The sequence below is a fragment of the Tachypleus tridentatus genome, chromosome 12, assembly GCF_004210375.1.
Source record: "Tachypleus tridentatus isolate NWPU-2018 chromosome 12, ASM421037v1, whole genome shotgun sequence".
Lineage (NCBI taxonomy): Eukaryota > Metazoa > Arthropoda > Merostomata > Xiphosura > Limulidae > Tachypleus > Tachypleus tridentatus.
This window is the reverse complement of record NC_134836.1, coordinates 30,564,496-30,590,505: the sequence shown is the minus strand read 5'-3', so window position 1 is coordinate 30,590,505 and position 26,010 is coordinate 30,564,496. Positions and strand designations below refer to the sequence as shown.

Below are 26,010 nucleotides of genomic sequence, written 5' to 3'. Positions count from 1 at the left end.
AAGTCAGTTCACTTCCTGGAATTTGTGTCATGGTTGGTTAATACCTTCTTTTAACCCACTTTCTTCTACTTGGCTAATTTCCTGATGTGCATGTCGGTGTTGGTATATATCTTGTGCAAAACCATCTTGTTCTGGTTGGTTAACTTCCTAGTATGTGTTAGGGATGTATATACCTCATCTGAATCCTGTTTCTACTAGTTGGCTTTCTTTCAGGTCTATAAGTACTTGTGTATTAGAGTTGAACAATACCTTGTTTGAAACACCTTTGTTCTAAATGCCTAACATTATGGTGTATGTGTTTTCCAGTTTCAAGCTTGGTCTATATCTTCTCTGAATCCTCTTTCTTATGTTTAGCTAACTGCTTGATATGGATTTGTGTGTCAGAGTTGATCTACACGTTGTTTGAATTCACTTTTGTCTATACACTGTTTTAATCTACTTCTAGGTGGATAACTTCATATTGTTTGTGTTAGGGTAGATATATATTTTGTTCAAAACCAATTTGTTATAGTTGGTTAATTTGCAAGTGTGAGTGTTATGTTAGGATTGTATATATTTTATTTAAATCCATTTTGTTCTACTAGGTAAACTTCTTAGTTAGGATTGGTCTATACCTTGTTTGAATCCACTTTCTTTTAGTTTGCTAACCAGAAATGGTTTATATCTTGTTCAAAACCACCCTTTTCTCATTGGTTAACTTTGTAATGTGAATGTCAGGCTTGGTATAAACCTTGTTTGAATCGACTTTGTTATGACTGGCTAACTCTCTGGTTTGTGTGTTAGGGTTTCCCTATACCTTGTTCGAATTCTCTTTCTTCTAGTTGGTTGACTCATTGGTTTGTGTATAAGGATGGATCTAGTGGATATTCTAATCCTCTTTATTTCTAGTTGGCTACCTTCCTGAAATGTGTGCATGAATCAGGGCTGGTCTTTATCGTGTTTGAATCCATTTTGTTCCAGTTGTGTAACTTTATAATGTGAGTGTCAGGCTTGGTATATATCTTTTTTAATCTAGTTGGCTAACATCCTGATGTGTACGTCAGTGTTGGATCTGTACCTTGTGTAAAACAACTTTGTGTGTGTGTTAGGGTTGTATATACCTCATTTGAATCTTCTTACTTCTAGCTTGTTAACTTTGTACTGTGTGTGTGATTCAGCATTGGTCTATACCTTGCTTGAATTGAATTTGTTTTAGTTGGCTCAGTTTCTAGTTGTGTGTTTGGGTTGTACATTTCTTGTTTGAGTCAAGTTTGTTCTTGTTGGCCACCTTCTTTGAATGTGTGTGTATGTTAAGGTTGATCGATACCAAGCTTGAATCCACTTTGCTCCACTTGGCTGACTTTGTAGTGTGTTTCTTGTATGTGTGTGTGTTAGGGTTGATCTATACCTTCTTTGGATCCTTTTTCTTCTCCTTGACTACATTCTTGATGAGTGTCAGGGCTGGTTTATGCATTGTTTGATATCCCTTTATTTCTAATTGGCTAACTTCCTGTTGTTTATGTGTGTGTCTGTGTCAGAGTTGATCTATATTTTCATTTAATCTTCTTTCTTATGGTTGGCTACCTTTCTGGAGTGTATATGTGTGTGTCAGGGTTGATCTATATCTTCTGTGAATCTTCTTTCTTCTGGTTGGCTAACTTCCTGGGGTGTGTGTGTGTCAGGGTTGGTCTATACCTTGTTTGAAACCTCTTTCATTTAATTGGTTACCTTCATGATGTGTGACTCAAGATTGATCTCTAAGTTGTTTTAATCATATTTATTCTAGTTAGCTATCTTCCTGGTATATGTTGGGGTTTATGTTTAGTCTATATTTTGTTTTAATCCACTGTGTTCTAATTGGCTAACTTCATAATGTAAATGTAAGGTTTGGTTTATACCTTGTTTGAATCTAGTATCTTCTACTCGGCTAGCTTCCTGATGTGTTTGTTAGGGTTGTATATACCTCGTTTGAATTCTGTTGGTTCTAGTTGTCTAGCTTTCTGTTGTTTGTGTCATAATCGGTCTTTACCTTGCTTGAATCTACTTTTTCCTAGTTGGTTAACTTTATTATGTGAGTATTAGACTTGATATGTACATGGTTTGAATCATCTTTCTTCTAGCTAACTACTTTCCTAGAGTGTGTGTGTCAGGGTTGGTCTTCACCCTGCTTAAATACACTTTGTTCCAGTTAGCTAACTTTGTAATGTGAGTGTCAAGCATGATATATACCTTTTTTTTTTAATGTATCATAGTTTGTTCTACTTGGCTAAATTCCTGGTGTGTGTGTCATGGTTGGTTTATACCTTGTGTGAACCACCATATTCTAATTAGTTAATTTCTTGGTGTTCGTGTTAGGGTTGTATTTACCTCGTTTGAATTTGTTTATTCTATTTAGTTAATTTCTTGATGTGAGTGTTAGGGTTGTAATTACCTTGGTTGAATCTGTTTATTCTAGCTAGTTAATTTCTCTTTGAGTGTGTTTTTGTCAGGGTTGGTGTATATCTTGATTGAATCCACTTTGTTTTAGTTGTCTCACTTCTTAGTGTGTGTGTGGCTGGCTTGTATATACCTTGTTTGAAACCTGTTTGTTTAGCTGGCTGACTTTCTGTTGTATGCAGGTGTCTGTGTAACATGGTTGGTCTGCACCTTGTTTGAAATATCTTTCTTCTAGTAGGCTAACTTTTTGATTTGTGTGTCAGGATTGATCTATAAGTTAATTTTCTTTCTTCCAGTTGGCTACCTTCCTGGTGTGTGTGGGAGGTCAGGGTTGGCATATAGCTTGTTTGAGTTTACTTTGTTCTATTTGACTTACTTCATAGTGTGTGCATGTGTTAATTTTGTTATATGCCTTGTTTTTATCCAATTTGTTTTAGTTGGATAAATTCCTAGTGTGGTTATATGACAGAGTTAGTCTACTCCTTGCTTGAAACCTCTTTTTTCTAGTTAGCTACCTTCCTGGTGTGTGTATCAGGGTTGGTATATATCTTGTTTCAATAAACGTTTTTCTACTTAGCTAATGTCCTAATGTGTGTGTGTGTAAAGTTTGGTATATACCTTGTTTGAATCCACTTTTTTATAGTTGGCTGACTACCTGGTGTGTATGATTGTATCAGGGTCAGTCTACACATTCTTTGAATCCTCTTTCTTCTAGTTTACTAACTTCCTGGTGTGTATACGTGTGTGTTAAGTTTGGTTTCACTTCATTTTGTTCTAGTTGGTTACCTATCTGGTGTATGTATAAAAGTTTGTATATACCTTGTTTGAATTAACTTTGTTCTAGTTGACAAAGTTCCTGGCGTGCGTGAGTGTATGTCAGGGTTGTATATACTTTCTTTGAATCCCCTTTCTTCTAGTTGGCTAAATTCCTGTTGTGTCAAGGTTGGTATTTATTTAAAATGTTTTTCATTACAAAAAGAATTCTCAACAACCAGTTCAGTTTTGAAAAAAAGGAATCCTTTGTGATATGAAGAAAAATGTCTATTTTCTGTTTTTTTGTGTATGAATTCTTGTTGTTTATATTGAATAAAAACATTACGATGTTATAAATTTAGTTCTTAAACCTCCACTAAATTAGACTGCTTTGTTGGTGAACAGCATTTATTGAAGAAAGTGCTTGTATATATAAAAAATAAATTTGTCCTACACTGCAGCTATATTTTCCACAGTATCAAAATGGTAATTATTTGAAGAGATATTATAGTTTTTGCATCAGGTATTCCTCCACATGATTTTAAATATGATAGTGGTAATGTTTATGTGGCACTGTTGTGAAAATTGTAACACGATAAACTCTCTCTGTCCAAACAAAGCTGAACAACTGTAAGTTCCAGCTAATCTTATAATTTTTAACAGTTTTAGCTTTCATTTGAAGAAATGTTTTGTAGCAGATAAAGATAATTATGCCATAATCCTCATCTGACATCAGTTAATTGTTCTGAAAAGTAGTTAATTACAATGAAACACTTTGGTATACTTTGCATGCAATCAACTAAATGTTATTTAAATGGTGATTATTACCCTTGTTACATCAAAACAAGCCTATCTTGAAACTTATCCTCATGTGACTATTAGCTCTAGCCATTTTTATTCTTCACTAAACTTCAAAAAAATGATACTTTTGTACATCTTCTAGAAGTAAAGAAAATAACAATAAACATTTATCAAAATTGTTTTGAGTATGTGTGATTATGAATGGTCAGAAAGATTATCACACCAGACTTTATATTCTAGAATTGTTTGTATAGTAATAAATTACTGTGAAAATTTCTGTTTTTGTAAAAGTTGTTCTGTAACCTACAGCAGCCACAATTCTCACATTGGTACATATCCTTGAGATACCCCCCACTACGGTTGGATTGATTATCTGTAACAAATGTCCGGAAAGTAATTTTGCTAGTTAAAACATACTGCTCAAAATAGCTAAGTTTTAACTGTGACAACACACAATTACTATTGCTAAATAATGTCAAGTTATCCTTCAGTTAAGTTTTATGAAAAACTTGTGTTTGGTGATTTTTAAAGTGGTCATACATGTATACTTAGTTGTACAAAAAGTGCAACATACAAAAAAGTCATAGATGAAAATCAAACATAGTAGGTTCCCATTAGATGTTTCTATGATGTGAATGCCAACAAGTCAGTTACAAGTTGGTCAAACACAAGTCATTGCAGATATATGTTTCATAAAGTGTGCTTAATAGGATATGGACTCTCTTTCAGACTTAATAGTGATTTTCTAGTGGTTTATATTCAAGTAAAATTGTAAATCCAAAGAAATAATTGGAGGGTCAGTCCACAGTATGTGAACAGTGAGTGATAGCTAGAGGAATACATTGGTAGCTCACTAAGACTAACCTACATTTTTAAGATGTGGGGTTTCAGCATTTTTCTGAGGTTTCCATAAACCTCCAGAAAAGTCTTAGTGTACTAAATAGAACATAATCAACAACACTGTAAGATGACAACTGTTTGACAGTCTGAGTTTGTGAAAACTGGTAATTGGATGACAAATCAGTATGTAAACAGTAATACATTTTATAATCGTCGGGCCTCATGCCAGATAACCAATGGCATAGTTCCTCTATTTCATTGCCATAAAACAGCACATATTTAGTAATACGAAGAATGTGGATTAGTCAAGTGATCTATGGTCAATATTTCTTGTTTACAAGTATATCATGGTCCACATAGTGGCCAGATTATACACATATAAATATTTAGAAACTATCTGGGAAATAGATCCAATTACAATTTTGTGAGGGAAAGACATGCATACTGTTCAGGCATAGATCAGTGCTGGCACCTACATAAAACTTTATGTGCTAGCACAGGCCATTATGAGTATCATAAAATATAGGGATGCAGTCTTATAACCATTAGTACTGTCACAAGACATTGATCTGAACCTTCTGGTGAATAATAACAATAATCCTGGAAAAAATAAGTGTCAAGTGAATGATCTAGAGAGCATGCTTACCAAACTTGAATGTGATTGAACACTTGAAATGACAGCAGCAAGTGATTCACCTGTCATGTAGTGTTTATGAGTTGGAAACAACTATGATGGAGGAAAGGTGAACCAGCAGTTTCTTGATTTGTTCATTTTGAACTTGTTACATTAATGTTGCATATGCGTTACTGCACGAGGTGGTGATACGTCTTATGAACAGCCATTTTACTTAATATTCTTTGAGTGTAAAAGTTTAAAGTATCAAATAAGCATTTGTACCAGTACCAGAGATTTGCATATGAAAACAAATAACACTAACTTTGCATGAAAGTAAACTTTGAAAGACCGTGAACAGTAGTTACACTCTGTTGTTCTCAGCAGTTTATAATACAAAAAATTACATTCACAACTGAAAGAAAACTCTTTAACATTTCTTCTAAGTGAGAAAAGGTTATTTGTAAGAAAAAAAAAAGATTTTGTGTAATTTTTGTTGCAAAACAAAGTTGAGTTATTATTTGAGAACAAATCAGTAATTTTTGTGAATAAAACTGAACACACTCTACAAGAAACAAAATTAAATAATCTTTTATTTGTTTCCAATGAAAAACAAGTTGTCTTTATCTCCTCATGAGTGAGAAAATTACACAAAGGGCATGCATAAGTTAAGTTGTAATTAATCCAAACTGTAATTATACACACACACTCATGCAAGTAAAATTAAACTCCAATATGTAAGAAAGCCATGTAATGAAACTTCATACACAAAACTATAATTAAGTACAACAAGTTACTAATAAACTGATCAGAAACAGATGTAACTATTTTTACTTAGTTTCTTGTTCTGTAACGTGGTTGTAGGCAATCTTGCAGGCAGGCTGAGTGAGTTGTTTTGGCTTAGCCATTGGATTTTCAACTAATACTACCTGCTGTTACATGAAATATTTATTTGAAGTGAGGATGCAGTGGGCAAATGGAGCACACAGGTACTAACTCGAAGATTTACAGTTGAAATAAAGACACTCGAGATTAAGACTTCCAATGACATTTTTATTTAAGTCATCAAACAATTAATATTTACACACACACATATATATATATATATAATTTATCTTTATTCATGTTTATCATAAGCAATCACTTTAAAGGTGAATTTTCAACAAATTTAATAATTGCCTTATAAACTGTACTTTGGTTAGGTATAATTCCTGTGTGGTTGCCATATTTTTAAACACTTTAGTTTTTGAGTAAAAAATGAAACAAAATATGCGGGTCCTCGAACTCGAGTTCCTCTCGGTCGTTCGGCTGTTTTCCGTGACGTTTTACAACTATGACATGATAGTTGCCAAACATACTTCGTTGCGCGCCGACCATTTTGTTCCTTTCAGTGCTGGTGTTTTATGTAAATTTAGCGATGCTTTTTTTCGGATTACATACTTTGTGAGACTATTTTTTGTCTTGATATTGCTACTTTATGTTTGTTTTATGATAATATTATTCACTGCGTTGCTTATGGTTGTAAAAACGGTTCGGCATCGGGCAAAAGCTTCTTTTCGTTCCGTGCAAGGAGAAGGAACCGGCAAGATGACGACAGTGGGTGCGGATGGTCAATAGGAAGAATTGGACTCCTTCACACCATGCAAAGCTTTGTCAAGATCACTTTGAACGCTCATGTTTTGTGTCAGATCCCACTGTTTTGGATTCCGTGGGTTTCAAGCCAGGTAGGTTGAGACTGAATAAACCAATAGCAGTAGACAGGATCCTCCCCACCATCTTTCCTCGTGTAGAGCTGAGGACTGATCTCAGCCTGCAGCGTACAGGTTCCACACCTTTGAAGCCATCCCTTACCATTACGAAAAGAACAAACTTAAAGGTATGTGTGCAGTATAAAGCAATAAACGATAACTAGTATAATATAATAATTTAAAAAGTACAAGTTTTTGAAGAATGTAACTAGACATACACATTTCACATTCATGAGCGTGTTTTGTATTTGTGGCATCTGAAAGTCAGTGAAACCTTGATTTCCTAGTCTAGACAGTAGACAAATCTATTAGGTTCAGGAATAATTCGTGAGCGTTTTTAAATAATTTCATTCAAGCATTACATGCAAGACTATACAATACTTCAATGCATGAACACATTACACCCAAAACATTTATTATGATACTTTATTTCATGTAATACCTAGGTATATAGTATGCATTGTTTTAAACGAAATTGCAAGATATTAAATGCGAAAAGCAGATGATGTCGAAAATGCTCGATTTTGACCACTTGACATTCCATTTAATGAGCTGAAAATGAAAGCAAAAATTAAAGACATATGAAAATCAAACACACTATCTATTAGAGCAAAAAATTATCTACCAAATGACATGAAATATTTTGCGAAAGCGTTTCATTTATGAATATATTTTTGTAACTTGAAAAAACGCTCACGAATTATTCCTCAACCCAATATCTCAAATAGAGTATATTCCTAATTTAAAAGCTGGTAGATCATTCTGTAGATGTTTTTGTATCATTTTTACATATGGAAAAGTTTGAAGAATACCATTTTTCAAATTTAACATTTCAAGATAAATTAAAATAATACTATGTCTTGAACATGTTGAAGTAATCAAGTACATATTATGTATTAAAAAACAACAACATTGTAGACTTGTAAAGAATCAAATATAAACTCCATAACATATTTCCTAGGGCCTGGCATGGCCAAGCGCGTAAGGCATGCGACTCGTAACCCGAGGGTCGCGAGTTCGCGCCCACGTCGCGCTAAAACATGCTCACCCTCCCAGCCGTGGGGGCGTATAATGTGACGGTCAATCCCACTATTCGTTGGTAAAAGAGTAGCCCAAGAGTTGGCGGTGGGTGGTGATGACTAGCTGCCTTCCCTCTAGTCTTACACTGCTAAATTAGGGATGGCTAGCACAGATAGCCCTCGAGTAGCTTTGTGCGAAATTCCAAAACAAACAAACAAACATATTTCCATAACTTATCATAATAAAATTAATCTTAACACAGTACATTGACATTGTCATATTAAATGTAAATCTCATAAGCCTCATAAAGCATGTTGTTTTAATATATAATCTTATTTCTTCAGTATCACTCACAGTTATGTTACTCTCGCTCGTGGAACTGTCATCATCACTAGAACTTGTCAGATCTGTGTCAAAAGTAACTGTTCTAGGTTCGTTCAGAGTAGGTTCGAATTGATATGGCGCTACTCGACACTGTTGAGAACACAAAGTCAAAACAGACTCCGCCTCTGTTTCTCCGTATGCACTGGCCATGTTTATTTACATTCAACACGCTGGTGTTGGCGGTTTGTTTGGCAACTATTACGACAGAGTACTTTTCCTAGCAGCAAATGTAAAAAGTAAATCGTTCGGATTACCGCTCGGAAAGGGCTCTTTCTGCACCAAGTTCTATATTTCATTTATTAGCACATATGTTTTATAAAAAATGTGAACCTGCAAAATTAATCAGTATGAGTAGTTCTTTTGACTGCAAAGTTTTCTTTTTTTCAGTAAAATTTACCTTTAACTCTACTAACATAATGACTGATGTTTAAGAGAGAATGGCATTATAATACTTACAAAGAGCTTGGACCAGAAATGGTGTTTCTACTAGTGGTAAGAGACGTCTTTTCTTCTTCCTCTTCAATGCTCATATCAATTGAAGTGCTTGCTAGAGTTTGATGATATTCTATATTGTCTATTGTAGCGTCTGTTCTAGAAACTTTTATATTATCTCACTGGGGAATTATTGGGCTGAGTATAATATCATGGGGTTAACTGACTTCCTGTTTATGATTTATCACACTTGTTAATTACCAATAGTTCCTATTGACGCATCATCAAATGATCAAGGCTTCTCTCTTGTTTACGAACTTCTAAGTTTGTTAGTAAATCATCCTCTTGGAAACAATAGCCCATACTGTAGCATTGGTCCACCATCCAAGATTCTTCTTGGTTTCAATGTCCAAATTTTCTTGACCCCTTTTAACCTGGATAGGGTCAATTCACTTGAACTTAAACATACAACGGCACAGTCTCTCATCTTTAGTTTATAGCTTGAATAGCCCCTTTTAACGTTGATTGTATCTATCTGTTCCAATCTAAACAATTAGCGGATGTTGTTTAGCGGCTTTCTCTGAATCTCCATTTTGAAATAATTCTCCTGTTGTCCATGATAGCGTCAGTTCACCTTAACGTAGATATTATTTGTTCATACAGCGACGACTTTCTTAGTATGTTCTTGGAATTGTTATTGTTCTATAAACATCATTGTTTCATAAATATATTTCCCTATACTTCATTATTTCCTGTTTATTAAAGTAATTATTCCAGGAATCTAGATATAAGGCGATACTCAGTTCATACCATATTAAACTTGTTCTGAAATTTCTTTTTTTTTTATGATACAGGAAGCATTTTGGATTAATTCCTTTAGTTCGTGTTCTTTAATGTCTGCAGGAATGTTAGTTTTGTTGCCACTGTTTTCTACCCCAAAGTTATCAGTCTTGCTATTTATTTTGGAACTTTCATCTTCACTTTTACAACATTTTCTGCTATCATTTCAAGTATTTCAAACTCATCTAGCTTGAATTATGAGGGAATAATCTAGTGTTTATAAAAATATATTTCTTATACCTTATTTTTGTGTTTGAGGTAAAGATTGGATATATTTTCTAGTTTATTTTCAAATTAACAATAAAGACAAATTGTAAAAAAAAGGTGTCAAAAATAAATACCTTGTTATTATAATAAATTCATAACCTTAATTAATTAAATAAGGCTCAATATACTGTTCATCATCAGAGATCTTGGATATCTCTTTTTATTTATAAACATTTCCTTCTTTTCCATACATTTTGTTATTGCTTAACGGTCTTTTAGTGTACTTGTTCCAATAATTATTCTTAGAGTATTAGTGATAAGACTTGATTATAATGACTTTGATGTTCTTCTACGTATTGTTGATAAGGATAATAAACTTAAAACTTGAAGATAGTGATGTTATTTCTTAATACTAGTGTGCTTATTTCTTGATATTGTAATAATGCTATTTTTTGATAAAATTGGTAGTGACACTTCTTCTTGTATTCTTGACCATGATGCTATATCTTGATATTGTTGACAATGATGTTATTCTTTGATATTATTGGTCCTGACATTTTAATTTGATGTTGTTGACTATGGTGCTATTCTTTAACATTGTTGGTTCTCACACTATATCTTAATATTGTTGAAAATTTATTGTTGTAGTTGGCATGTGATTAGAGCCAAATTTTTACAAGTTAGGGATTTAACATTGTAGTTGATACATGGTTAAAGCTAAATGTTGAAAAGTTAGATGTTATTGTTGTAATATTAGTTTTCATTCTTTTAATATGGATTAAAAAGTAAATTAATAGTACTCTAGAAATGTTTATTGTCAGCTAACTCAAGAAGAAAGCACTAAATTGGGTGATCTAGCAGCACACATCTTCAATGTAGATGTGTGTAATATCTTTCTCAACTGGTGTGACAAAAGTGCAACATGAAATTTCAATGTAGATATGTGTTGTAATTTTATTAAATTGTATGACAACAGAACAACAAACAGCTTCATTGTACAGGTGTGTGGTAGCTTCATCAACTGGTGTGACAACAGAGCAACAGAGAACTTCAACATAGTAGTGTATAGTAGCTTCATCAACTGTTATGACAATCTAGCACCATATAACTTCATTGCAGAGGTGTGTTGTGACTGTAACGGTTTACTGTTTTAATACCTATGTATATTGCTGGATGAGTATTGCACAAGTCCCGCCTGTTGTCTGAACTTGTAGAAGATTCTCGAGAGCAAAAATCAACAATATTTGTTTTACCAAAACACTAGCGTGTCTTTGAGCATTGTTGAACTTTCAAGAATCTCGCCTAATGAGTATATAAAAGCGATCCGTCACAAGATGCTAAGAAACAATTTTATATTGTTGGTCAGCTTCAGTGGGAATGATATAAGCCTTGACAGCTAAAACTGAGATTAACGCTTATTAATCAGAAAACTACAGAATTTGACCAGGAACGTTTATCGATTTCGAACATTATAAAATATTTATCTTCAGTGAATTAATTTCTAGAGGGTCATTAAGATATATTTTTGGCAGAAAAGTCAGCTGGTAAACGGCGTGAGGCTAGTTTAAGCGTGGGTTTTTCTTATAGCAAAACCACATCAGGCTGTCCGCTGTGTCCATCAAGGGGAATCGAACCCTTGATTTTAGTGCTATAAATACGTAGACTTAACGCTGTTCCAGCAGGGGATAGCTTAAACGAGATGTGACAATGTCAACTCAAAACTTTTGCTCGTGATGAACCTGGATCGTCAATAAAATATTCATTTCTAGACGAATAGAAAACTCAGTGTAATTTGTAAGTTTCTAAATCCCTTGTATATAAACCAGTATTTGTAATAACTATTTGTAATAATCGTTATTATTAACTGTATTGTTCTTATATTAAAATATATTTGTGTTAAGAAAGAAAATTGGGTATGTCAATCTTGTTGGCAAATGTCATAAATTTTATATGTATAGAAATTCAGTTAACTTTAAATTAAAATTTCTGGCTATAATATTAATAAATCGGACATTCATCTGAGATAAATTATAATACGTAACATAGCTTTATCAATTGGTGTGGCAATAGACCAACAACAACTCCAATTTTGAGGTGTGTAGTAGTTTTATGAACTGGTTTGACATTAACGTACTTCCGAAAAAAAATATTTTGTATTTCATAATAGCATACTCATCTAGAAAACACAAGGACGATATAAAAACACGAAATAACTGCATCTATTGCCAAAGGTACAAGATATTGTAAGATCAACATCGTTAAGTATAATACTTTATAAAAGTAAGAAACATTTGAATTACATGTAATATTCACTACAAAAGTAAAATATATATTACAAAACAATTGATCTCAGACTTCAATAACTTATTATTACTTGTCTAAAATGTCAGTACTTTTGAAAATGTGTAATAAATAATAATAAAACAATAGTAATAATGGCATTTTTTATCATAGGAAATTTAAGCCTCAAGTTTTGGAATGGAAACAGACTAACAATGATATATAATTATGTCTGTCTGGATCGGTATTTGGTACTAGTTTGCGACAATGAAGGATTGTTTGGTTTGTAGTGAATTTCGCGCAGAGCTACACGAGAGCTATTTACGTTAGCCGTCCATAATTTAGCAGCGGAAAAACAGATGGAGAGCAGCTAATCGTCACTATCCACGGCCAACTACAACGAATAGTGGAACTGATTGCGAATTATAACACCCCTACGGCTGACAAGGCAAGCATGTTTGATGGAGCGAGGATTCGAACCCGCAACCATCAGTTAGTGACTCAAGCGCCCTAATCGTCTGGCCATACTAAGTTTACTTATTCAGACCTCTTTCTCCTTTCTTTACAGTTGTATGTTAAAATGTCAAATGGTATAATATATCCACTAAATCAGAGCTAAAACACTGTTTAAAACACCGAACTGAAACACTTATTCTACTTACCTTTTCAGGATCATGACCGTGAATAGAACGCTTATAGCACTTAGTACTATTTCACTACTCTTCTTTATTTGAGGGTTTACACTCACAAACTGTTTCATAGCAAAATATAGCTTTTCCACTTGGTATAGTTATGAAACGTATATTTCACATATAACACTCGTTTAAACATACTTGTGATACCCGCTTCTAAGCCTAAGTAGTGCAGGCGGGTTTTTAACTATAGTAAAAATTAAGTGGTGAGAGATATAAGGATTCTCATAATAGTGTATGAAATATAGCGATTTACTGAGTTGAGTCTCTTTCTGTATATATATACAGATTTCTATCATAAAATTTGAACGAGCAACCTATGAGCTTGCCATGAATACCACGTCTTAGCTGAATCGGTATTTTTGTTGTGTACGAAACAGGATTGTCAGGATTTTGTAGAAAGGATAAATATTGTTCTAAAGATGTGAAATAAATAAATGACGTGGAGGAAACTAATGAATGTTTTAACTAAAAGTGAGGACTATATACTTAATAGTTACATCATGAAATACATATTACATTAAATACTGAACTCAGCCTGGCATGGCCAAGCGCGTAAGATGTGCGACTCGTAATCCGAGGGTCGCGCTAAACATACTCGCCCTCCCAGCCGTGGGGGCGTATAATGTGACGGTCAATCCCACTATTCGTTGGTAATAGAGTAGCCTAAGAGTTGGCGGTGGGTGGTGATGACTAGCTGCCTTCCCTCTAGTCTTACACTGCTAAATTAGGGACGGCTAGCACAGATAGCCCTCGAGTAGCTTTGTGCGAAATTCCAAAACAAACAAAATACTGAACTTAAAGCACAAAGATTTTGATTATTCTTTCGCTACTTCTAATAATGTAGTTACTGACTTAAACTAATGTAACAGTCATTTCTTTTAAACATGTAGTTACCGACTTAAACTAATGTAACAGTCATTTCTTTTAAACATGTAGTTACTGACTTAAACTCATGTAACAGTCATTTCTTTTAAACATGTAGTTACTGGCCTAAACAAATGTTACAGTCATTTTTTTAAACAGAATAAAAATTAGATTTGTAGACATATCTTCACTTTCGACAAAAACAGTATCGTCGTAAAACACCTGGTCATCCAACATTCGTCACTGTAGTTAAAAATGTATCTCAGAAAGGCTGGTATGGGTATTAACACCTTTACTAATGAAACAGAGAACAACATGTCTCTGTTTAGCGGAAATTTTACTGTTAAGTCAAACATATTTAATTCCTAAAAATTGAAATGATGATAATAGCAATAATCATATAACCGCACATAGAATAGGAAGTGAATACTTGGTTGTTATAGTTACCACATTCAGATAGCAGATTACAAACAAGATAATGACATAAACGTTTCATGGCACGAAATGTCCTGATTACCTAAAGGTGTTTTGTGAAGATAAAGAAATCTTTTTTCTTGAAATACGATCCTAACTAGTAGTTAAAAGTCGCCTCTGGGACAGCGGTAAGTTTTCAGATTTACAACGGTAAAATGAGGAATTTGATTGTCCTCAGTGGACACAGAAGATATCCCTATGTGGCTTTGCGATAAGAAAAAACGCTCACAAACACAGTAAGAAAAACTACAAGTAAAGCACACGTACAAAAAAGCTATTCGTACATTCATCTTTCTCAAGATATGTACCGTATATTACATTGGTTTTAACAATTGTCCTTTATCGAAACAGGTGCTGCATCAAAATTTTTATTTAATCGACTTGCACGAATTACCTGACGTATAATATATTGTTGAAAATAAATGTGGCAGTTAAAAAGCGCAAGATAAATATCACAGTCCAAGAACTAAACTTACACTCACTAAACAAATACCATGCCTTCTTCTGGCACTTTGAAAACCACTACATACGCCTATCATTTCAAAGCATATGTTTATAGTTAAACTAAAAGTGAAAAATTTAAAATGTTCTTCAAATCTATTCGTATATTTCGAAGCATCTGAGAATATTAAAAATTCAAGTCAGTCATGTAATCAGTTTGGAATGAGTACACACTTTTTTCATATTACATATTAAAATCAGTAACTCTTTACGATATTTTTAATGAACATTTGGTAACTCCTATCATTATCAAAATTTGATACATTCAAATTTTTCTTCAATATTCATATTCATATAAAATAATATTTTATACCTTTCCCATGACTCACTTGGACCATCAGCTTCTGAGAAATGTGCACATTTAGGAAGCACAACATCAAATTTCTGCTTAACCAAAGCTACTAATTTTGACATGTATAGTCTATTAATTAATCTAGAATAATCAAATTGTATATCTTGTTCAATAAACAGATGATTTACCCTTTCAATCTGTCAGCAAGAGTACATAAAACAGAAATGACACAGCAAGCAAATAACCATATATTAATTAACATGTGGTTCATCAAACTAATATTTTTCTCATAGAAGAACAATAGCTTACATGATATCAATTTGTATTGAATGTCTTTTTACATACAATACTATGACAAAAGCATACCTAAGCTAAGTTAATATACAAGAAGCTAGAAGAAAGATAATATCTACTTTATGAAATTCATTCGCTTACTACAAAGGAAGCTAAAAGAAAAATCATATTTACATAAAGGAATTCATTAGGTTACAACTCATAGAGTAAGGAGGAAGATCATAACTATATGATTCATTAATGTACTGCAAACAGTAAGCTATTCTGAGATTCACCGAGAAAAATACATGTGAGTTACTACAGTACCGGAAAATTTGAAAAACTCTGCATACAATTTGTGAAACTATTTGTCAGGTACAAATATAAGTCAACTTTTCTGGTGACCAAATGAGATTTTGAAACAAACAACTTCACTCCGCAAAAAAGAAAGCAAAATTAATTAGAGCACAGGCACATTCTAAGAAATATCTAAATAGGCGTTAATTATAATTATAGATTCTGAGGCCTATAGCACACTAACTGTAGCTGTTGTGGAGACATAAGTGAAGAGGTAGACGTTTTAAAAGTCTTCCACCTTTCGTCCTCAAGTCTTTCGTCTATCAAAGAATGCTACTTATCTTTTGTTAGCTACTTTTTATACGAATCATGCCCGACTCTAGAACGTTCGCCAAAGTTCACTTGGCAACAATACTGTCGAACACTTGTATTAGATACACACTTCATACGTTGTTAGTTCTTACGCTCAAGAATATTTTACAAATTTCGAGAACAGGCGGGACTTAGGCAATACACAGTGACGAATATACGTCACATGCAATAAAGAAAACTCATTGAAACGTTTGTTTGTTTGTTTTGGAATTTCACACAAAGCTACTCGAGGGCTATCTGTGCTAGCCGTCCCTAATTTAGCAGTGTAAGACTAGAGGGAAGGCAGCCAGTCATCACCACCCACCGCCAACTCTTGGGCTACTCTTTTACCAACGAATAGTGGGATTGACCGTCACATTATAACGCCCCCACGACTGGGAGGGCGAGCATGTTTGGCGCGACGCGGGCGCGAACCCGCGACCCTCGGATTACGAGTCGCACGCCTTACGCGCTAGGCCATGCCAGGCCCTCATTGAAACAAACATAAAGACAAAAAAAAAATGTACAACAGTAAATCTGTTACAGTCAGTGGCGTGTTCAGGTACAGGCCTTACCATGATACAATTCATATTGCCAGATCCAGTCACAACCTGTCACGCAACTCTGACTTTGACAATAACTTTGCAACGTAGTTTTCATTGCAAAGATTCCGTCATATAGCCATCATGCTCAAAACACACCACTCTCCCTGGTTATTTTCCATAATACAACTAGTGTATTAGGACGATTCTCTCATTGTCAGTTTTTACATTTCTATCAAACAGAGGTTCATACAAGCTGTATCTGATGACTTTATCGATATGTTTTCGCTTGTAGTAGCATGAATATTCATTTTTCTTCTACAGCTGCTTGGGGTATAGAATGGTTGGAAGGGAGGTAGGATTGGCAGCCTTATCTTGATGAATTAATACACTGTTGATCTTATCCACTGGAAATTCTTCTCGCTTATGTTGCGTACTGTTGCTTGGGGCACGTGAAAAGATTTTTTCCCTGATCTGAAAAACACGTTTTTTACGACAGATCCTTTTTTTTTTACCGCGACTTTACCTTAGGTGTGGTTTGTTTGTTTGAGTTGGAATTTCGCACAAAGCTACTCGAGGGCTATCTGTGCTAGCCGTCCCTAATTTAGCAGTGTAAGACTAGAGGGAAGGCAGCTAGTCATCACCACCCACCGCCAACTCTTGAGCTACTCTTTTACCAACGAATAGTGGGATTGACCGTCACATTATACACCCCCACGGCTGGGAGGGCGAGCATGTTTAGCGCGACGCGGGCGCGAACCCGCGACCCTCGGATTACGAGTCGCACGCCTTACGCGCTCGGCCATGCCAGGCCCTTAGGTGTGGTTGTCACATCACTTGCTTACCTTTATATTAAAAATAGTTTTAACATAGTGCGTGCGTAAATCTACATTTTTGGTTTAGTGTGTAATGTAAGAAGAAGAATTTATCTTCAGGACATCTTATGTAAAAGGTGTCGAGGAAGATAGTTTTATTTTATTAGGTCGGGCAAGACTCTGGAAAAAATATGGATTTTGAAGTAAAAGGCCCAAAAGTAAGAAAAAAATTGTAAAATTATATGCATGCTTGAAACATTCGAAAGAGTGACAGTTCGAAACCTGAAAATGTTATGGAATTTGAATAGGAGTAAACTTTCAGGAAACATCTGAAAAACTTATAGGGACTTATCCTTTTATGTGTTCCATTTCATGAAAGGCTTGGGGAGGTGGTTAGGAAAATAAAAAAAAAAGACTGATTTCACATGCACAGTCCAATCCAACTGGAGCCCAATGTTATGGCGAAATTTGTGTTAATCCGGTCCGACTAGAAATGTCTTATAGAAACTACTATTTGGACCCCATTCAGAGCTGGAAGGGAGACAATATTTCTGTTGGCCTCTCAGATGATATCTCGCTAACGTTTGTTTGAAGCTAAGAAGAAAGTTACACAATGAGCTATCTGTGCTACATCTGTCACGGATATCGAAACTCTGTTTCTGGCGCTGAAATCCTGTAGAAATACCACAGTGCCAACGAAGAGGGGGATTACCAATTATTGGAATAATTGAAAATAGTATTGGTTAGTTTATTTTGTGTTATATTATACGGTGATAATTATCTAGTTCACTACATCTGATCATGAAATAAGATCAAGTTGCAAAGTATTTGTTCGAGGATCTTTTATTCTGGTAAGCCATAGTATATCTGTGCTGAAGTTTTCATTATCATTCAGTATGACTACATTCTTTCCACATATATTTTCCTTTGCTTTCTATATAAAATTCCAGATACCCAGACACATCGAATATGTTATTCACATAAAGATTTATGTTGAATTTAGTCTCTAATTATGAAGTATTAGACTAGAAAAAAAAGACAGTTAGTTTGTTAACACCACCCACCGCTAACTTTTGGGCTCCTCTTTACCAAGGAATTATACGATTGACTTGCAAATTATAAGGCTTCCAAGGTTAGAAGGGTGATAATGTTCAATGACGGGTTTTGTTCTCGCGATTCGCATATAGCGCATTGCTATCACAGCTATTAGGCCTTATATAAAGATGTACTATAACGTTTTAAGATCATAGGTATCGTGGAGGTGGTAATGGTGTCTTACGCTCTGTTTCATTTAGGTGTGATACTGCTAATTTTGTTTATCTTCTCGTCCCTCCATCCATTTAAAAGCATTCGTCAATCTATCTATGTACACACATTTGTAATTTGATAAAACCTATATAGTGATTTGTTAACTTTATCAACAGACTACAACCACAAGCTTTTGTATACAAGATACTGTGTGTTGACTCACGGTAGATGTATGTGTTCCATTAAACGAGGACAAAGATCAAAAATATATCAGCTATTCAGTTATACAACGTGAGCATTTCTTACGAACCACAATTTCGTATTGAAAGTTTGCGTAAACGTTTTAACAGCTATTTTGTACAGCATTTCTTCCAACACCGTCCCATAATTCATAAAAGTGCTTTGCTTAAATGTCGAATATCTGATATTATGTAATTTTTATTGAATTTCAATACGTCTTTATTAGACGTAAATGTTTTGTTTATAGGAAAAACTCAAAAAGGCTTCAACTGATTAGGCTTAGCTGTACTGTGCTAAATAATTCTGCAGGGGAAAATCCTTTATCATGCCCTGGAAAAGGAGAAAACAAAACTTTATGCTCAAATCTAACGTAAGTTTCTGTTTAACTCTTGAATTTTATTGTTTCCAGTTTTACTATTTGAGAAATACTGTGAAAAAAAAACAAAGTGAAAGATGACACTGATCATAGGATAGTTAAAAAATAACAGCACTCAGTTATGTTATTTATTCTCTTCATTTTAAATTTAAAATAAGTAAAAGTTATTCGTTTGAAATGGATAGAAATGTGACCATTTTAAACACAGTAGTACAGAACTGATATCAAATATAAATATTACGTCATTAAGACATGGATTCAAACAAATAGTTTAGTTCATAGTTATTTTTACCAGTCGAACATCCCGATATTAATAAATGGTTTGACTGTTTAACTAACAATTTAGATTTAAAGGTGTAGTATGAGTAATGACCTAGTTTCGTTTGAGGCACTTCTTTATGCATTTCAAGATTGTTTAAAGCTCTAAGTTATTATAATTATATTGACAAGATTGAGGGCTATAAATGATAAATTTTTAAAGACCTAACGAAGTTTCTCAAACTAAGCTAAGCCACTACTTGTACTACACCTTTTAATTTAAATTGTTAATCTAAAATAGTCTGCATGTTAGATTGGTAAAATAACTATAAACTGAACTGTTTGAATCTATCTCTTAATGACGTAATTTTGTGCAAAATTAATAGTGACCAGGATGTTAAAGTTATTCTTTGTATTAGTTACTGGACACAAGTAGTACATAGTTAAGGATATGAAAAAAATCCTACAATAGAACACTGTGAGAAAAATCGCAGGCGGTTATTTTTTCGTCTGTATGACAGCAGATGTAGTGGTACGGATGAAACATAGTGGTAGGCTTGACCAAATCGACGCAGTTGTTATGTTAATGCTTACTAGAAGTTTATTACGATGATAGGTTAACCAAAGAGATAAATAAACCAGAAAAAAATCTACAAATAAAATCGTTTTATCAAACACTTATGGGTTCTTTAACTATGACGCACGAGTTGTAATACAAGTCGAGATTCATTGTGTTCGGTCCTTAAATCATATGGAATAATAATACAGAGGCAAATAGAAATATAATCTTGTTGATACACAGATAATCGACCCGTCAAGGTGGACCTGACTAGCTGTCTTAGGAAACCAAACAAGTTCAAACAGTAGTATACAAAATACCGTCACTGGGGAGTGGGGGTGTGGATGTAATATCCTCACTGTTCCTGATAATTGTTAGGAAATATTTTCGCATATCAAGGCATCAATTGCCAAGAAAGAGGTGGTTAGTGAACTACGTAAGACTTAGATGCTCCATTGTAAGTCTCCGCACTCGAGCCGCAGAAATCCTACCACCAAATTTTATATAGATAAGTTTATAAATGCAATTATCAATCTATAGTTAAGGGTACAATATAATGTGACAGTCAGTTCTGACTATTTATTGATTAAAGAGTAGCTTAAGAGTTGGCTGTGGGTGTGATGACTAGCTGCTTTCCCTCTAGTCTGCTAAATTATGGACGGCAAACGCAAATCGTCTTCAAATATCTTTGCTCAAATTTCAAAACAAGTTTTACATTCTGTACAAAATGATTCAGAGAATAAATCAAAACACTTTGTATTCTAAAAAAGTGATCGTAACCCGTGGGCTGTTGTCGGCCTTATTAAAAGGAAGACTCTCAAAAGATCAAATTTTAATTTTTTTTTAAAAAGCAACTAATAGCCATTTTTTTTTATCCCTTCAACACAGTTCGTGTTTGGTGTTTGTAACTTGTTGGGGTCTTTTTTTTCCCCTCCTAGTAGTTTACTACATACTAGGTGCGACCCTGTTGTATGGCTCTCCATTTCGGTGATGACGAGCCGAGTTCGAATTTATGCAATAATAGAAAATATACCCCACATTTTAAACTGTGGATACGTTATAAAAGTGAGAGTCAATTCATTGTCGTGGATTCTGGGTGAAAGAATGCTGCTGATTGGCTGCCTTCAGTCTGGTCACTATTAAAATTATGCACGGCAACAGACAGTCTTAGTAGCTTTGCCATAAATAAACAAGAGGGAATTCCCAATAGCCACGGCTGCAGTCATATCTCATATCGGTAAAAATATGAAGCTATGAATTAAAAGTTTGTACTTGATAAACAAGAGGGAATCTTCAATAGTCACAGGATTTGAAGTTCTTTTTTAGGCAGGATTAGAGTGAATTAAAGTATGAAATACAATCCAACCTTACTTGACAGTCGTTTTGGTTTAAGGTCTTGTGAGACAACCAGGAGTACTCGGAAACTTTTCTTTCTCTTCAGCCTTACGCCCAGAAATAAAGTTTGTCAAAGTGGGAACAAATATTGCGTTTACTTGAGGGAAAGATAAATGCATGATTACTTTGAGGGAAAGATAAATGATTACTTCAGTGGACAGACGTTATAATGAATATCATCCAGAGATATCGGACCAACCCAATTTAAATTAAATTATTACACCTTTCTTTCTTTTTATTAGGTATATTTTTGTGCGTTGACAATATCATTTCTGAGGCGTTTTTATACCAGATTCGATTTTATTATTCATAAGAAGCTTTACTACCCTACTCTCAAATTGAAATTCTTTTAAACAAGATTAAGAGTACATTACTATATGAGACTGTGGGTGTGGTGAAATACATCAATCGAAAGGGTTAGACTTCCTGAGTTCAAAACTGCAATTATATTTATCTGTAATTATATCAAGAAATAACGGAGCTAAAAGCTAAATGTTTCTACTTGAGAAAGTAAATAGGAAAATTCTGTTATCTGCTATACAGGTTCTGACATATTTAGGTGCTATTTACAGCTTAGAATTCCTAAAATAATAATAAAGAAAAACAAACGCAAAACAGCAGCCTGTTAATATAGAAAATTTTGTCTTGGCTGGAACTTGTTTGATTTTGTTTAACAAATTAATAAAGCGAAACTCCATGTAAAGTATCATTTCGCTTCGATATTTAATATCGGACTTTGCATCTTTAAAACGCAGGTGTATTATAAAAATACAGGTCAAATCCTACTATTCAATCTGGCAAGTGTAGCCGAAGAGCTGGCGGTGATTGGTTGCACCAGTAATGCAGATAGCAGCTTTGCACGAAATCCAACAAAGTAAACAAGCACCTAAACATTTTATAACACATTACATGATGCATGATACAAACATAGTATTGAAGTGCAATCACTAAACAGTCTTGGAAAATATTACTTACATTATTGTTGCTTTTTAAGTTTTCTTAGGCTTGAAAGATAGAACTGCTAAATGCGAAATTAGAAAAATAAAGAAGGAACTCTGTCGTTGCACAGGCAGTATAAGTTTGTCTACCATCTAAAGCCCTGTTTTAAAGGTGAATTTTCAACAAATTTAATAATTGCCTTATAAACTGTACTTTGGTTAGGTATAGTTCCTGTGTGGTTGCCATATTTTTAAACACTTTAGTTTTTGAGTAAAAAATGAAACAAAATATGCGGGTCCTCGAACTCGAGTTCCTCTCGGTCGTTCGGCTGTTTCCGCGACGTTTTACAACTATGACGTGATAGTTGCCAAACATGCTTCGTTGCGCGCCGACCATTTTGTTCCTTTCAGTGCTGATATTTTATGTAAATCTATCGGTGCTTTTTTCGGATTACATACTTTGTGAGACTATTTTATGTCTTGATATTGCCACTTTATGTTTGTTTCATGATAATATGGTTTACTGCGTTGCTTATGGTTGTAAAAACGGTTCGGCATCGGGCAAAAGCTTCTTTTCGTGTCCGTGCAAGGAGAAGGAACCGGAAAGGTGACGACAGTGGGTGCGGATGGTCAATAGGAAAAACTGGACTCCTTCACACCATGCAAAGCTTTGTCAAGATCACTTTGAACGCTCATGTTTTGCGTCGGATCCCACTGTTTTGGATTCCATGGGTTTCAAGCCAGGCAGGTTGAGACTGAAAAAAACCATCGGCAGTAGACAGGATCGTCCCCACCATCTTGTTACGAGTGATAAATACCCGGTACAATGATTGTGGAAGGGCCGAGTATTAGTTACCATAGTCGGCAAAGTATAAACAAATAAAACCCAGTCTGTGATACCAATAATTTATAAACACGAGACAAGTTTCGAGATGCTTAAAATTGCACGTGAAATAATACCGACCATATTTGTTGTCATGACTTAGGCTTACCATTCTTCCACTGGAGGTATGACTGACTCGCAACCGGCCTGAGCGCTATCAGTATCACTCACAGTTCCGCTACTCGCGCTCGTGGAACTGTCATCATCACTAGAACTTGTCAGATCTGTGTCAAAAGTAACTGTTCTAGGTTCGTTCAGAGTAGGTTCGAATTGATATGGCGCTACTCGACACTATTCAGAACACAAAGTCAAAACAGACTCCGCCTCTGTTTCTCCGTATACAGTGGCCATGTTTATTTACATTCAACACGCTGGCGTTGGCGGTTTGTTTGGCAACTATTACGTCACAGTACTTTTCTTAGCGGCAAACGTAAAAACTAAAATGTTCGGATTGCCGCTCGGAAAGGGCTCTTTCTGCACCAAGTTCTATGTTTCATTTATTAGCACATATGTTTTATAAAAAATGTGAACCTGCAAAATTAATCAGTATGAGTATTTCTTTTGACTGCAGTTTTCTTTTTTCTGTAAAATTCACCTTTAAGGTTTATCCCTTTTTTTTTAGAAACGGAAAAGCTGGTGTTTCTAATGTAATAAAAAACAACAACTGAATCTGAAAGAGGTGCAGCGTCGAAAACTGTCACCAAATTCGAGTCATTTGAATAACTTTCATACCTATTTACACAGATTGTCTTTACGGGTATTCTGATATCAGATTTGTTGTACTTCCTCGGCAAAACATACTTATGCAAGATTGTCAAGTTTCGTTTTCCGAGTTTCAACAAAATCCAACTAGCATGTCCATTGGAATATGAGACAAAGATGAAGCAGAAAACGAATTTAGAAGCATCTGACATGAAAACCAACAATTTTATATCGTATATTATAAAACAAATATTTGAGCGACAATATGATTATTAGAAAGAAAAATGTTGTTGAAATTGAAAAATATTTTATTTTACTAATATATCAATATAATGTGTTATTAATACAAATTAATTGAAACATAACATGTCCCAAAAACTTGGGAAAAGCATGACGAAATTCAGAGGAATTCCCATGCAACTTCCATTTTCTTCTGAAAATCAGATTCACACTTGCCTTTTTGTTATGTATCGATTGTAGAATAACGCTTTCTGGTCAACCATGGCGTTTCATATCCATTGGGATCAAATCACTTTAGAGAAGGTTCTTTTACATGAATGAAGAGTTGAAGTGAAGCTCTGGTTGGAATTATGTTTAGACAAATTTAGAAATTTGCTGAGAAATAGAAGTGGAGATGAGTCACATCACAAAAATAAGCCTGGGGAAAGCATTAAACATTCCTGACATCGTGTCACGAACCTTGTTAAATAGTTTCGTCCTTACCCTTATGGGCACGAGTTGGAATCAAAGAGTGCATCTCTTGACTTTGTGTATAGTGATATTTAATACGTGATGTAAGAGTTATCAACTTTTCATGTTAACCAACCTTGCTTATTTCCCAAAAGTTCGTATTAGAAGAGAGGAAACACCTGATACTATATACAGGAATACTGAAGCTTCAAGCATGCATTTAGAATATTTTAGAGGCTATGCAAATTCAATATGGAAGCTGTACGTACATCGTCTTGCACTAGGCCTTGTCAGAGTTGGAATCAGATTAACTTCGACGTCTTACAAATGTATCTTTAATACAAAACCTTTAGTAATATACTCAGTATTTTTTCTGTATAACAGACTTGTAAAGGTTTTCCTCATTTCGTGAAAATACACCTGTAAGTTCGGAATTATAGACAACATTACTTCTCTATTACATAAGAGACCATCTCCGTAGGCATTCAAGTTCATAGTAACTTTATTTACCAATGTTCCAACCTCAGAAACCCTTCACATCACCAGACAACGACTGCTGAATGGCAACTCTCTACCACACAGAACAGATACGAAAATGGACGCCATAATGCAACTAACAACCATTTGCCTTCAATCAATCTATTTCCAATACAACGAAGAATTCTACGAACAAACAGATGGTCTCGCCATGGGATCACCAATCTCTTCAATCCCAGCAGACATATTCATGAAAGACTTTGAAGAAAGAGCCCTTTCATCCACACCGCTAAAATCAAGTTTCTACAGTTCGACACCTTCGTTATTTGGCCCTACGGTCATAAAAACTTACTAGCCTTCTTAGAACATCTCAATTTGGTAGACAAAAGAATCCACTTCACTATGGAAATAGAGGAACAAAACAGTGTATCGTTTCTTGACTTACTCATCAGCAAAGAAGCAGGACAAATGACCACAACTGTATACAGAAAACCCATTCACACGGACGGATGCCTACACTTCCAGTCCTATCATCCAATTTCGATAAAACGTGATATAATCCAATGCCTATACAAGAGAGCAGAAAACATTTGTGATTAGACATTCATCGAAGCAGAACGTCAAAAGATCGTAGAGAGTTTTAAACAGAATGGTTACACCTTCTCCTTCATCAAAAACTCCTTGAAGAAGACCACGACAGAATAAAAAGATCAGAAAGTTTCCACCACTACCACCATACCTACATTTCAGTGAAAAACTCAAACGCATAGACAAATAATTCAACATATAAGTCCGGTGGAAATCCTA

General features: G+C 34.6%; 1 protein-coding gene across 1 annotated transcript in view; it reads left to right on the top strand.

The window, feature by feature from the left end:
• Positions 1 to 18,966: 18,966 nt before the first annotated feature.
• Positions 18,967 to 26,010, top strand: part of LOC143235461 (sodium-dependent nutrient amino acid transporter 1-like) — a 58,002-nt gene continuing 50,958 nt past the window's right edge. Inside the window, exon 1 of the mRNA XM_076473656.1 lies at positions 18,967 to 19,295. Within this exon, the coding sequence (XP_076329771.1) occupies positions 19,251 to 19,295 (45 nt within the window). The 5' untranslated portion in view covers positions 18,967 to 19,250. The remainder of the gene's footprint in view (positions 19,296 to 26,010) is intronic.